Source organism: Drosophila grimshawi, unplaced genomic scaffold (genome assembly GCF_018153295.1).
Source record: "Drosophila grimshawi isolate 15287-2541.00 unplaced genomic scaffold, ASM1815329v1 contig_1377, whole genome shotgun sequence".
NCBI lineage: Eukaryota > Metazoa > Arthropoda > Insecta > Diptera > Drosophilidae > Drosophila > Drosophila grimshawi.
Genome location: NW_025062900.1, coordinates 24,730,922 through 24,746,348, shown reverse-complemented (window position 1 = coordinate 24,746,348; position 15,427 = coordinate 24,730,922). Strand labels below are relative to the sequence as shown.

The 15,427-nt window shown below is 38.0% G+C and overlaps 3 protein-coding genes across 3 annotated transcripts; all 3 read right to left on the bottom strand.

The window, feature by feature from the left end:
- Positions 1–546: 546 nt before the first annotated feature.
- Positions 547–2,378, bottom strand: LOC6566701 (axoneme-associated protein mst101(2)). Its single transcript, XM_001993413.3, has 2 exons — positions 2,354–2,378; positions 547–1,954 (listed from the first exon to the last, which is right to left on the bottom strand). Exons 1-2 carry the CDS (start codon positions 2,376–2,378, stop codon positions 747–749), a joined length of 1,233 nt encoding a protein of 410 aa, XP_001993449.3. The 3' UTR covers positions 547–746.
- A 1,499-nt stretch (positions 2,379–3,877) lies between these two features.
- LOC6566700 (putative uncharacterized protein DDB_G0271606) lies at positions 3,878–5,938 on the bottom strand. The gene is made up of 2 exons (XM_032739440.2): positions 5,930–5,938; positions 3,878–5,242 (listed from the first exon to the last, which is right to left on the bottom strand). Exons 1-2 carry the CDS (start codon positions 5,936–5,938, stop codon positions 3,878–3,880), a joined length of 1,374 nt encoding a protein of 457 aa, XP_032595331.2.
- A 5,339-nt stretch (positions 5,939–11,277) lies between these two features.
- LOC6566699 (odorant receptor 33c) lies at positions 11,278–12,950 on the bottom strand. Its single transcript, XM_001993411.1, has 2 exons — positions 12,223–12,950; positions 11,278–11,695 (listed from the first exon to the last, which is right to left on the bottom strand). The coding sequence occupies exons 1-2, from the start codon at positions 12,948–12,950 to the stop codon at positions 11,278–11,280; spliced, it is 1,146 nt and encodes a 381-aa protein (XP_001993447.1).
- Positions 12,951–15,427: the final 2,477 nt, after the last annotated feature.

Sequence of the window (15,427 nt, the reverse complement as noted above, 5' to 3'; positions counted from 1 at the left end):
CAAAATAAAATCAACTAAATTACTAACATCAAGTAGTTCCAGACTTTTGGTACGCCAACTAATATATGTACATAAAACATATAAATAAAACAATGCCATCCACACATTAAGCTGAGCAAAATATAAAACTAATGTTAACTGGCTCTCTATATTTCGCTCTCTCTCTGTCTCTTGCTGCTTCGGGGGATTTCCAAATAATTAGCGTGCTAAAAACACGTGATGAGTCTCACTATCGGTTCAGTGGGATCAATGCAGCAACAACGTTCACAAACTTATTGCATGTGAAATGAACGACCTCAAAACGCTGATGCCTATACTTATGTCTATACCTAGATATACCCACATATGCATACAAATATATATGTACCTATGTGTATATGTAGGTATGACTTTCGTTTTGTTTGTTTCATTTGACGACTTGTCCCTGAAATTGTGCAGCAACCCCGTAGCGGGTTTCTTTTGTAGCGTTTCAATTGATTAAATGCGAAACTCTACTATGAATTTATTAACAATTCAAATTGCAATTCAAAGAACACAACAAAAACAAAACAACAAAAGACAAACGGAAATACAATTTGTATGTGAGAGGCAAAGTTTGAGAGCAACTGCTTGTATATGGCGATGGTTTGTGACGCCGCTAAGTAAGCATAGCAAAGACGCCCATCATGTTGTCAAGTTGAGTTCTTCTGTGGTAGGTGAATATCTTGGCTTGGCTGTGGTCTTGGCTAAAAAGTACAATTATATTTTTACTTTTTGTCATCTTTGGGACATTGTTCTGGCTTTTTGTTAGTTTCATCTTTTTTAAGTTCTTCACACATCTGCGACTCTTTGGCAGTTTCAATTTTCTTAGGTTCTTCACATATCTCCGCCTTTTTGTTGGTTTCCTTTTCTTTGGGTTCTTCACATATCTCCGTCTTTTTGTCACATTTCCCCGTATTTTTGTCAGCCTCCTTATCTTTAGGTTTTTTACATTTCTCTATGGATTCTTTTGGCTTAGCGTTTTTCATTGCCGCTTTGTCATCTTTGTTTTCTAGTTTTTCTTTACATGACACTTCCTGAGTCGCCTCGTTTTTTCCTTTGGCTGTGAGCACTTGAGCCATGAGTTCATCTGTGACTTCTTTGACCATTTCCTTACATTCGGCTAATACCTTGTCCTGTTCCGTCTTTTCAGTCTTTAGTCCAGTTGTGCAACCGGCTAAAATTTCCTTGACTTTCTTACCAATTTGTTTTTTCATTTTCTGTTTTTCCTGTCTTTGTTTTTCAATTGCTCGCTTCTTAATTTGCAACAGTTGTGATTTGTCTAGCTTTTTTTTCTCCAAGTCTGCACACAATTCCATTTGCTCATCAGGTGATTTATTAGATATCTGCAGTTTGGCTATCTCCTGCTGCTTCTTCTCTATGGAATCACACCAAGCTTGAAGTTTTTCATTTTCAATATCCTTCGCCTGAGCCGTGAGCTGCTCATCACATTCTGCTTGCCGATCCCTCATGGCCTCCAAGCTGTTATCAGCGAAGTCGTCCTCGTCCGCGTCGACCTCGATTATCACCTGAACACCGCCACTGATGCGCCGTTCGTCACGTAGCTCCAATGATTGATTCTGCAGCTCAACAAAACTGAAGCGATGATACGCAAAGTAGTGGGCATTTTTATAGTCATATTTCTTGCCAGCACCGGGACCGAGGCACTCATCTGGTCCGCTAAATTGTCGATAAGCTTCCGGTCTTACAAAGTCCGCCACCTCGATGCCCTCGTGATTAACACTATCTGGCGCATAGCCCTCATCGGCCGGATCCTTTGGGGGTCGTGGCGTATTTGACAGTTTGCTAGATAACTTGGGCTTAGGCGGCTCCTTCGGTTTCGTCGAGGTCTTAACCTTATTAGTCTTATCGCTCAGGAAACGCATAGAAATAGGTCGTAGGAGTAACTTAAACATCTTGTTTTTCGAGAAAATCTCTAGCTATTACCTTTAAGATGAACAGTAAGGATATGTCAAAGTGATATTTGAAATACAAGCATTTTAAATGTGACGAATTAAAGCATGCTTAGATTAACTGAGAGCCTAACTGATAGAATTTCGGCTTGAAAAGGCATTATTTAGTCTTCCTCTCGGAAATAGGAACGTTTAATCTTTGTACATTTAAATGTTATGCTCGCTCTGTGCGTGTTGCTTTCCATACGATATTTGTTAAAGCAGCCGATTGCTGGCATTTCCTATACGGCTTTTTCTCTCTTTGGAAAGTCAGAAACTGTGCGGGCCATTTGCAACTAAGCAGCTTTCTGAAACAACGCAGCAAGGTCAACATTCACTTGCCGAGAGCACAGGAAATCAAAATGTCACAATGGAATCTTAACCGTTTGCATTGCTCTTGCAATCCATTGGGTTTTGTGTACTTTCGGCTGTGTGTGTGTGTGTATGTGTGTGTGCGTATATATGTTTTGCTCCGCCAGATTTGACAATGCCGTTTGGAGCTCGCTGGCAAAATTGTTTTCTTCATTTTGCCAATAGAGCCTAGTGAACTGATAGCGCCCAAGGGAGATTCGTACAGGCAACTGCAGTTCTGAACTTTCAAGTGATTCCTCTTAAGGCGACTGCCGACTGTCTAACAATCTGATGCCGTGCATCTTAGCTTTGAGCTACTCCTGATTCACACCAAAGAGCGTTTCTCTTTAAAGTGACTTTGTAAATAGTTAAGTGGAATTTTTTGTATTAAATGTTACGCTGCAGCGTTTAACGGAATCTCTCCGGCTTTGTGCTCGACTTTGAACTGCGTCAGAAAAATGGGGCTGTTATAAGTTTCGCGAATGTTAAGTCAAAGTCATAGAATTCAAATGATAGGAAGCTATTTATTTTTTGAATTAGACAACAATGTTCTTTTCTATACAATTTTTTAAATAAAAAAATACTTTCACCAACAAAATAATATAAAGACTGATAAGATAAACAGTACAAGCTCAACTGACTACTTTTAATCTTCTCTCCAAAAATTGCACATTTTTTACAATCAATTGAATCTACCCTCTTGCTACCTGAAGAGAATATCCATTGTTTTTATAGTGTTACCGTTAAAACCATCGTTTCCCCCGCCCCTTGCATGTATTCATGCGAGTGCAAGTTTATTTTTAAGTGTATTGCGTAAAGTTTATGTGTTGGTGTAGGATCAACTTTGCTACCACTTATTCGTATGCTCTGGACTGGCTGGTGTGCTCGTTTATTATTAAAAAAATTTGTTGCCATTTGCTGCCCTAAAGAAAGTTGGTCCAAGGTTTATGGTCAACTTGCGTGCACACATGTGCGTCATCGGCAGGAGAGCTGGGGAGGAGTTCAAGAGTTTGCTCATGTGCAGCAGCCATGACCAAGTGTCAGAGCCCATGAAAAGAGATTAGGGTCAACTGGGTAGTTGGCCATAAGGCGCACACTATAAACCACCTGTTGTTATCCAATCTGAACTAAATTAAGTTTCAAATTCTTTTTGTGCTTGAACTATTCACACGCTGTTCGTTGGCGTTTATTGATGTAGTTGACTCTGTTTTATACTTTTTTTTTGGTAAGTTTAATAATGCAGTTGAGCTAACTAAGAAAGTTATACAAAAAACAATTAAACTTAAGGCTAGAGTTAGGAAGAGCTTGAGCTTGATTGGGTTAGTTCATGATTTAGTTTGCATGTTAAGAGAGGCAAAGCAAATAGTTAAAGTAACCGTATCCCACATAAAATTAAAAAAATAACACATTCGCTTAGATATAAAAATTGAGTGTTGTGTATGTGTGTGTGTGTGTGTGTGTGTGTGTGTGTGTGTACTTAAGTTCTAGACATAATCAGGTTTCCATTGCATATGATCGTTGAGGTCAGTTGAAGTTGAGGCTTTTGCAGTTTCTCTTTACCATTGAGCATGACGATTGTTATTATTGTTGATGGACTGCAGTTCCTCGCTCTCGCGACGCTGCTCCTCGGCACGGCGATTGTCCGCACGACGGCTCCCTTGATCGTCCAGGCGGTCGAGTTGCCAAAGCTCGTTGTCCAACAGCCGCTGACCCTGGGACCAACTAATGGCCGCATTACCATTGAGTCGTGTCGAGATCAAGCCATTCAAATTACCAGAGTTTAGCAGGAGTGGTGAACTAATCAGTTGTGCCTGCACCGAAGCACTCGAGGGTTGTGACAGGATCAGGGGCTGATTTGTGCGCTCAATGCTGAGGCGAGCATTGGGCAGTTGACGCCATGCTTCCAGATCCAAATCACTCAGACGCGATGTCGAGATCAATGTGGGCGGATGTGAGACAACGCTGGCCTGGACACGCTGATTGGAGCTGGGCAACAGCAGCGTTTGGTCGAGGAGACGTTGCTGACTTTGGCTTTGACTCTGGCGACGTTCCTGTTCACGACGCAGCTGCTCTCGATCACGCTGCTCACGATCACGTTGCTCACGGTCCTGCTGCTCCCGATCACGCTGCTCACGCTCGCGTTGCTCACGATCACGCTGTTCACGATCACGCTGGTCACGATCCCGCTGCTCCTGCAGCAGTTGCAGCTCGCGCAGTTGTTGCTCCTGCTCCTGGCGTTGTTGCTCCTGCTGTTGACGCAGTTGGGCAGTTTGCTGCACCTGCTGTTGGAATTGCTCCATCAGCTGTTGAGCCTGTTGACGCGCCTGGTTTTCAGCTTCGCGGCGTGCTTGGGCCTCCAGCTGCAAATGCGACTGCTGCTGTGCATCGACTATGGCTTGGGCCTCGGCCATGGCTTGGGCTGTGAGACGGGACTGCAGCTCCTCAATACTATTGTAACGAGACGAGGAACTGGATGCAGATTGGGATTGAGATTGAGATACACTGCGATGTTCATCCAGACGCTGTTTGGAAACAATGGCATTAAAGCCGCTTGCATCATCCGCCGTGTAGTCCACAATACGCCGTGTGCCATCCGGTTCAACGAGAGAGTATTGACCCTTCACCAAATCACCATCGCGCTTCTCCTCCTGGCGCTTTTCATCGCCAGTCAGCGTGTCGTGCACATCATAGGCAAATGTGTATTGGGGCCGGCTATCGTAATCTTCACTAGAGCTCGGCAAAATGGTAGTATCCTCATCCAAATTGGAGTCATCGTTGTTTAGCTCGCCACGCAGCTGTTGCTGCTGTTTTTGCAGACTGGATGTTTTGCTTAACTGGCTGAGTTCAAGAGATCTCAAATAGGATGCATAAGCCACATTGCTGGTCAGCATGCACAGGCACAGGCACAGCAACAAGCAAGACTATAAATACGTACATATATATATATATATATAAATATATATAAAAGGTATATAAATATATTTAAGGCAAAACAGTTTAATATGGATTAGCAAGTTTTTTTCTTCTTAAATTTAGCCGCATGCTTCAAAATATGCCAGCAAAAACAAATATATCAATTTTGACAATTGCTATTGGCATCATAAATTTTGCCATTGACTTTTTACAGGCCTCATAATTGAATGAGTTTCGTACCCAACTCTTGAATCCCTCACAACTCTAACCAATTTATTTTGACAGCATGTTGCTTGAAACTTTTCTTATACCTTACGTTTTGGCAAAGGCTACATTCAATTTTCGATTAAGCTCCCAGGAAAATCTAAAAATTACTGATTTTCTTATTGTTTGAATTTTTGGAATAGAAGACATAATTGAATGACATTAAGGAGAGTAATTAGAATGAAAACAATATTAATTTGCATATTCAGAAAATATTGAAATCTTGCAACATCTGCACAAAATGAGTGAGTGAGTTTAAGATTCGGTGTGACTCTGTTAGTCTAAGTCAGTCCATATAAATTTTCCTAATACGTTGAAGAGTTTTATCGTTTCAATTTTTGATTATCCTGATTTATTGCATGCCTCGGCTACGATGCCTTTTGCATGACACCGTCGGCAAACATTTATTACCAGAACTGTTTCGGACTTACCCGTTTCATGGCTAGAGATATCAGGTATGCGACTAGTTGGCTTCTTGCTTGTAATTTGTTTTAGCTGCTGCTCTTTGCTTATTGTGGCACGTTGTGCTACTGATGCTTACCCCAACAGCCATCGACTATTTTATACATAGCTGGACAGTTGGTACTTGGCCCAAAAGGGCCATCGCAAGAACCAGCCCACACTTGATATGCGTAGAGCCTTTCAAATTTGTTTAGTTAAAGTTACAAATGACCTTCCATGTCGGTGATATGCTTGCCTGACCAACAAAGCTGCAATACAGCATTCACTTCTCAGCCATTCGCTACTGTTCGAAAATTGTCACCCATTCGCCCACAAAACATGTCCAAGTGGCTTTGGAAATTGGCAACCAAATGTGTACGGAAATTGGTCAAGAATTTTCTTGTTTGCCAAACGAATTTTGCCTACACTCCAATTACAAATAGGCCAAAACTGATGACACAGCAAGAGAGACAGGGACAGACAGACAGCAAAAAGCAAAACTGAAACTTTATATGCCCAAAGCAATGTGAGCTGCAACTGCAACGAAGCAGATATCAAATAGTTTGACAAATATTATCGATTACCAAAGTGAGTTCAATACTTAAACTCAAACAGGAAAGTGTTTCAACTCCCGATTGCCAAAAGGAAAACATTATTATTCGACAAAATCAAAATTTAAATGTTGCATTAATCTACAGGTCAATCCATGATCCAAAAGCATTTAGTTTTAACAAAGTTATTATAATTTCAAGTTTGGACCAATCCCTAAATACCATCTTTTATGGTATTTTGAAGAATTGTTTAAGATGTTCAAATTGTTCGATTGTCTTCAAATCTTACCCGCAAGCATGTAAACAAATGCGTCATTTGATGATTCATTTGATGCGGGGATGCGTCGGAGCACAAATGAACTTGACTCCAACAATTTCGCAGAGATTTCAACCGACATCAACATTGGACTCGTCCAGATTGAAATACAAATGCAATTTTAATCGCTTACACTGGCAGTGAACAGTATGTGACCACAGCAAAGCCAACATGACTAAGATGTGAAACCAAAAGCCTGAAGCTGTCCGGCTTTAAGAATAGAAAGTACAACACACAGACATAAAAACACACACAAACAAACAGGAAACACCAATGTCAACATCTGCAGAAGCAATGCGTAGAAAAAAATAAACGAAAACAGTAAATGAATCTCCAGCAACACCAAAAAGGGAGAAACAAGAAGTAAAGCTTTAGTCGACAGAGCTCGACTAGGAGATACCCTGAACTCAAGTTATCGAAAAAAATAACTTGATGTGGGTGTGTTATGCAAGAAATCACATTCAAAACTAGAAGTTCTATCTCTGCGATCGGCAAGTATGGCTAATATGACTCGGCTGTTGATAAAATAAGCATGAATATAAATACTTTACGTACTTTTGCATACCATCAATATACTCATTGTTGATAGACAATAGAAAACAAGGGAGAGAAAAACAAGCAAGTGGCCGCCAACTGGCTGGAAAGTAAAAAATTTCATGCATGAGTGAAATACAAGAGGCAGACAAACAGGCAATGCGGCCCTGCGCCCTTGTTATTCTAGCTGGTGCATAGTTTTAGGGACCAAGCACACACGACAGAGCAGCAGGAACAGGAACAGTAGCAGTATGTCACCGTAGTTGAGGAGGACACAGTCCGTTGGCCTGAACATTTTGCTCGATGCGCGCTTTTGCCGGTTTAATTTTTTTCGCTGTGGAAATTGAGTTACCCGCCACGAGGTAATTGAGTTCCGTATGGAATGCCGGTTCTGCAACGAATTTCACTGCACTCACAACACACAAATCTCTGCAGCTATTTTCAGCTCAGTGCGAAAGTTCGTTAGTTAATTAATTTTCAACAAATTTGTAATAATTTCACACAATTGCACAATTGTAAGTCAAAAGGTCAATTAAGCTTTTACATGCGCACAGAATTAAAATCCATTAAATAATTAATTACAATTATCTGGTATTCTATAGAAGAATTGTACTTAAATACCCTGTACACAATTTAAAAGCGTTAGAGGGGCACTTGATTATTTTTAAAGTAACTGCGAGGGTATTTTAGGGTAAACCTGCTAGTCGTGCACTCTCGACTCTTGTTTTATTTGTTTTTATTAGCGTCGAACAAATAAAGTAATCAAATATTTCTGACCTGTTAGCGTGCAATTAAAATCGCTTCATGAGTAATTATGCGCAATTGGAATTTTCATTTTAATCTGGTGCGCTTGCTGAGTTTAACAAAACAGTATATTCCCAGAAATAAGAGGGCGAATTGCATAGGGACCTCCGGCGCTCTAATCCACTAGTAATTTGAGCTTGAAGCTTGAAATAATTTATAAGTTATGCTTCAAAGATAATAACAACATACTTCTGGATGTCAATGGTAGTATTTTAAAGTATTAAATTCAACATATATACAATATACCAATTTTCTGAATATAAACATACAGCACTGTTTACCATAGTAAATAATGGCAAACAAGCAAAAGTTTCAAATAATGCTAGAATTCTATGATTTTGATTAGATTTTTGTCTGCTTGCCCATGAGGCCATTAACGTTTTACAATTTCGTAAAGCACTTCAGACCAAAGTGAGAGCAATTGAATCTGTAGCTAGTTGTGTTGGGTGGTGCCACAATTTCTTGCTGCACTGATTGAGTTTGACTGTGTTGTGTTTTGACAGATACAGATATAGGGCCAGAGATAGCGATAGCGGCTATGATAGACAACTTTTAGTCCGGTTGACTGTTTCAATTTCTTTTTCATATTTCATATTTTTGTGTGTTTTGATGTTTTTGTTTTAGTTTGCTATTTTGCTGTGAAATTCCCCCGGCTCGCGCACCAAATGCCAAAAGTTAAAATAAACACACAAACTCATAAGCACACAAACACACAAACCGAGTCAGGACATGCGACAGGAAGCACTTTCAAAGTAGGCCAACAATATTTTTGCCATCTATGTGCTTTGTTCTATTGAAATGGAACTGAATGAAAGGCAGGCAGAAAAGTTAAAACACCTCGAGCGCCGTCGCGTTCATGTTGGGCGCAGCAGCCTCTGAATATTTTGAACGACCCACCGAATCACTGGTCGTATACGCAATATTCTCATTTAATAATGTGAAAGCCAGTTGCTGAGCTCCGTCCTTTGGTTTGGACTCAAAACTCGTGACAATTTCAATTTCAATTATTTGGTTTTGCTATTCATTTCTTCATTTGTTGCTCCCTAAATGCCTATTACAAATGCCAGGAAATTATTGTCAGCCATTTTGAATGGGTCTAAATAAGAAATACCCATTTTATAAAGTTAACATTATATAAATATATATATACATATATATGAATGCATATCTAAGCCCGTTTGAGCATCCCTGTGCTCAACTGTGCTTAACTAAGAGAGTTCAACCAGAAGATAATCGTACAAGTAAAGTTTGACTGCACTTGGATTATTTTTAGACATAATTATAATAATTATTGGGATACAAATAATTTTTTTAAATTTTTGTTAATACAACATTTTTAAGTGCGGCCAGCTGTCTAGAGTCTCCTGCCTATTACCTTCCTACTACTTCCACTCGCCACCTTTTCTGTCGTAAATTATACACATTTTATGCATACAGACAACGCAATCAACATTTTTGCATCTTGTGCAGACAAATTTTAGCACTGTGAAGTTCCAAAAGTGGCACTTTTTACTCAAATTTTTCTTTTTTGCGCTTTCTGTAGTTTGTGATTAATTACAGCTTTAAGCTGCGGACATAACTTTTGGTAAACCATCACATATTTAAAGCAATAATAAATATTTTGGGGGTGATACAAAAAAAATTTATTGAAATATTTTGTTTTTTTTATGGATTTTGTTGATTACAGTTACAGTTTAATCAATTATCTAAATTATTCAATTAGTTCTCTTTGAACATTGACGCATAAGTATATTATTATTATTGATATGTGCTTTTATATTAATTGTGTTCATTTTAAAGTGATCATAGCTTGATTTATGTTTGAAAATTAATTGCATAAGTATATTATTACTATTGATATGTACTTTTATATTAATTGTGTTCATTTTAAAGTGATCATAGCTTGATTTATGTTTGAAAATTAAGTGAAAACCAACAGACGAATTGCCAATCATACTTTAATTAATTTGCAAATGTGTTATCCATAAGCAAAGTAAAAAAGAAACAAAACACATTTTTGAAAAAAAAATGTTTTAAAGATTTTTTAATAAAGTATTATACTGCCTTTTGGCGAGACAGAATATATTAAGTTGGGGAAAAAAAAACAGAAGGAAAAGAAACAGAATTCTGTAGGCAATCGGCGCTGCCAGCAATAACAGTCAAACACGTTTAAGTGGTAGAAAATAAATAAAAAAGAAAACCATTGACGCATATTGTGCAGCAATTGTTGATAAATACGCTGTAAAATTGAAGAGCATCAGGCTATTTCTGATTTGTAGGGCAACGCTTTATAATATTTTCGCTTCTCGTTTTAATTACAATAACAATCGCTTGAGCAAAGTGCATGAGCGTAAAGGAAACACAAGAAATTCAAGTTGAAACACGTAAACATTTAATTTGCTTTAATGTGCCGAGGTAAATTGTAAGAATCGAAAAAGATCGAAATAAAAGAAAACAAAATTAAGCCGAATAAGCAAAACAAATGTTTGCGCACTGAGACGGACAATTAATTAGTTTCATTTGTTATAGCGCCCTGTGCGGGGTTGATTGCCTCACTTTTATTTTTTTTGTGAGGTAAATTAGTGTGAAAACGCGGAAATGAGTAAATGAAAACGTATGAATTTTACTTATTTAAATTTGATTGAACATAGTGAATAAACTTTAAAAAGTTTTTAAATATATACAAATTACAATATTAATATTGAGTAAATTAATATTAACATTACAATTAAATTTACTTAAGAAAAAATTAATAATGAAATTAAAATGGAAAATGTAAATTTAAGCTAGTGCATCGTTTATTGGGGTAGAACAGAAAATATATCAAAAAATGTTAATGATTAGACCAATACAAATTAAGTAAAACATCTTGAAGAGTGATAGAGAGCCAGAGGGGGAGGTATAGAGAAAAGAGAAAATGTATAAAAAAAGAGATGATGATGAAAATCAGAATATTTGGAGTTAGATGAACTGATAGCGGTCAAAGTAATGATAAAAATAAACATTTTATTGAAGGGAGATTGAGTTCTGCAACGAATATGTGACACTAGGCATCACAAGATTAAGATGGAATTAATAAAAACAAATAATATGAAGTTTTCCAAGCAGGTGAGCAGAGCAATTGCCTTAACTCTTAATTCTTAACTTGCGACACCACAGCGAAGAGCGAATATGCCATTTTCAACGTGGTAAAAAATGTATTCAGATTGAGCTCAAGGAATCCGGCCATCATCCTTTGATTTGCCACTCTTAACGTCAATTGAGTAAAGACGAGTATATTGCGTCGTATATGGGCCGATTGTTCATACCAATTGCTCGAGAAGATGGCATAGGGCAGTTGACACGCTTCCTCAGCAACATCACTGGCAAAATAGCAGCTGGGAAAGAGCTGCAGGCAGATGACGATAAATAAAACGGCATTATACATCAGCGACAGCGTGTCCCTCACAAATAATAGCACATAGGAGACGACTATGCAGAGATTTGTGCCACAGAACACCACTTGTATGAACTGTACACTGCTAATCGTCTCTCTCGTCAGCTGATATAGTCTAAAATATTGAAAACAAATATTGGATTTTAAAAGTTGCATCGAAATTCATGTAAAAAATTATTTAAAACTAAGAGTTAATCTTCAAACTAATTAATCTCATTATTTTGGGAGAAATAAGTATTACAATTTAAAATATTTATGGAGAAGCTACACTATTACAATTTTAGATATATGTGGAGAGGTTTTACCAAGCTTAGGAGACAAATTATATTCGGCAAGAAAGTGGGAAATTCTTCTATTTCTTAGCTTAAAAGATTTCATTCAAAAGTTGTGGATGCTTTAAATATTATAAAAGCATTTAATAATTATTTATGTACGACTTTTAAAACAAGATAAACGTCGAACTTATAGTTATTTTACTAATTTGGATTTGTAACTCTTTTAAATGGTCTTCAAATTCAACCAAGTAACAAAACTTTCCATACTTGTGAGGGGAAAATTGTAATTCCACGTATTCCTATAGCAAATAACTATGCAAACAACTTAATAGCTTTTATTTTCTTTTTTTTACCAAGTAGGTCTTACCTCATTAATAGACTGTAATCCTCGAAACAGGCACGCAATTGCTGACGAGTTTGCCTCTCGCTTTTTTGATAAACTCCTAGACGCGACACACGTATGCCAAGCAGATGAATATGACCGCTCACATAGCACAACGTTAGCGGGGAATAAATATCATTAGCTAGAGCCTGCATACATTCGATCATAATGCTGAGAATCTGATAGCTAAAGGCCAAGCTATAATGCAAGCCACTCTGCCGCCAGTCGAAGGGCAACCAGGCCACATACAATAATTCACGGGGCTCTGCCAAAATAGCCAGAAGGATAGTGGGAATGTACGCTATGTAGACGACGGCGAAACTTGTATAAATGCAGCGAGTGATGCGATTAACATGACACTGCAGCGTCTCCTGGCAATAGTGATGTTCCTCGTCACTCTGGACACTCTTATCCAGTTCATGCAGTAGTTTTTCAATCTCCATCATCTGCGGCAGGTGCCACACGTGCATGATGTGCTTCAAACTGCACGCGGTAGATAATATACTTAACGTTAGGTTCTTCAGCCGTTCGGCTGGTGTCCCCTGCAACATCAGACCCAACAGCAGATGCAATGGAAACATAACAGTTATCAGAAAATGCACTATCACCATGAGTACAAAAACCGTACGTGACCGAGCTCCAAAAAACGTCGGAACCAGTACTCGAAAGCAGATCCACAAGGGACGATAGGCCCGTGTACTGTCGATGACCATTTTGCGACACCTTCTGGTGGATGCATCAGTGGCGAATCTGCCTTTTATGGACTGGTCACTAAGTGACATTTAAACGCTACCAATTAATGCAGAAATTTGCTGCAATTAAGCCAAGCGCATACTAAAATATGACTAATCATAATTTCCACAATATGCACAATGCATTCGAGTTGGTGGAAAATAGGTGAATTTATTTGTATAAATTAAAAATAAAAAAAATTCAAATTAATTAAACCTATGGTTATATATAATGATTAATATACCAATTTAATTTGAATGAAAAATATATTCTCAAAATGATTTATTTTTTGTCCAGACCAGTTTTTAAAATAAAATTATGTACAAAATTGGGGACTAAATGATACTAATTGTTGGCTTGAAATTAATGATTAATTGCTTATTATCACAGGTAAAATTCATAGATTAGTACAATAACGAACATTTTTCATCCCATACTCGGAAGAAATTAAATTGTGTACAACTTAAGTAACTGTTACTGTATCAAGTGCTCGATTTTCACCGACCAACGTCAGTTCATATTTAAGGCTCATTAAATAGTCGACAGCTGTCCGCACCATCAGCTCAAGTTGAGGGCACTGAATAATACATAGACTTAGCGCCATTACTCGCGCCATACAATGTAAATCGGCATCCATTTCAACTTTTCAAAGAGATGACCATAAAAACAAAATGTTTGCAACTTTTTTATTCTTTGACATTGTTTAAAGTTTAAACTGTTTATTGCAATTTCGACTAGGCGGATCTAACAAAGTTGCCATCATCGTGACATCAAGATTCATATCCCACAGTTGCAAGCTGGCAACTAATTGAGATAGAAAGTTTTTGTTGAATCGACTAAAATGCTAGAGTATTTTTGTAATTTATAGAGTGTAATTCTCAAGACTTACAAACTTAGTTTCGCCATAATGATGACTCTTTTTCATCTGAATTCTATATTTCCTTTCTCTTCCATTGTTTGCATCAAGGTCTTATTGTATTGTAGACAAGAGAAGACAGGAACAGCAATTTTCAGATAGGTCTCAACTTGGCAGCAACTTGGCAATACCCTCAAGTGAAAACTGAAAGATGCCACCGTTTTTTTACGCTTACTTAACGTTGGCAGCATGCAGTCAAACATTGCCAGCAGCTGAGTTTTCCCTCTGACAAAGGTTCTTGCTGCGTATACACAATGCCAAAAAGCGCAACCGTGACAAAGTCGAAGATAGAATGTTAAGGGCATTAAACAAGTGAGTTGACAGATAACTATTGCTAAAATAATACCCTGTAATCGCTTCAAGTTATAAATAAGAAGTATACTTGCTTATGAAATTCAAGTTCATATTTGGGTTAAGCCCAAACCAGTTGTGTATAATATTTCAGTATATATTATATCGCATTAAGTTCGAAAGCCCCTCTACAAAACTCAATTAAATGGTATTCAAACACAAGAGCAGTAGCTACTACAAAACATTTCTTTTTTGGCAAACTTTTTTTCTGACTTGTTATTTGTTTGTGGTTTCCGGCATAAAAGTTTGGGCCAGAAAGTTATTTGATTTGGAATTTGGAACTTTTTTGTATACATAGCTTGGTGAATGTATTATATTTACACTAAATTAATGAAAATCACAACTGTGTGCAAAATGTAATTTAATTTTTGTCGCTCGGCGGCGCCAAGGGGCAAGCTACGCGTGGCCAACGACATCAACTTGGCACAAAACAAAACGGCCTAAAAATTACGTTTTATCAGTCAACTGACAGTTTTCAAATGAAAATTTATCAAATGGCAGCTGGAACCAGATCGAAGCTGGAGCTAAAGCTGAGCCTGCACTTGGAGTTGGAGTTGGAGTTGGAGCTGAAGCACATCTGTGAGGTGACACGGTTCACAGCACAGTTGCTGCTATCTCCGTCGCCTTCTCTGCTGGGTGTGGTAGCGATAAGCAAGTTGTGAATTTCTTGTTATTTCGTTTGTCATGTTTGAATTGTAATTTATTAGTATTTCATTTTGCTTGATTCTCGTTCTATATCTGCCTCTCACTCACTCTCTCTCTCTCTCTCTCTGTCTAACTGGCTCTCTCTATGTATCTGTGCAACATTTTTTTTATTACACTTCTTGTATTGAAATTGAACTAATTTCGATTGTACAAATCGCAAACATTGCGCCTGAGTAAACAATTAATATTTCAATTGAATTGCGCTGACATTGTGTGAAAATTTGTATTTACTCTCCTCAAATCAGTGTGGTGGTCCACACCCACTCTCCACTGTGCATACGATTATTCATTCTCTGAATTTGCTTCTAATAAAACGCGCCACTTTTATCGCTACCAGTGCACAAAGGCATTCAAATTGGTTTTGCTCGCTGGTCTGCATTGTGGTTAAGCAAAGCGATAAAACATGCTCAAGTCACAAAAAAAATTGCACAGCTATAAAACGGACTGTTTTGACAGCCGTTGATATATGAAAAAATATTTTACATA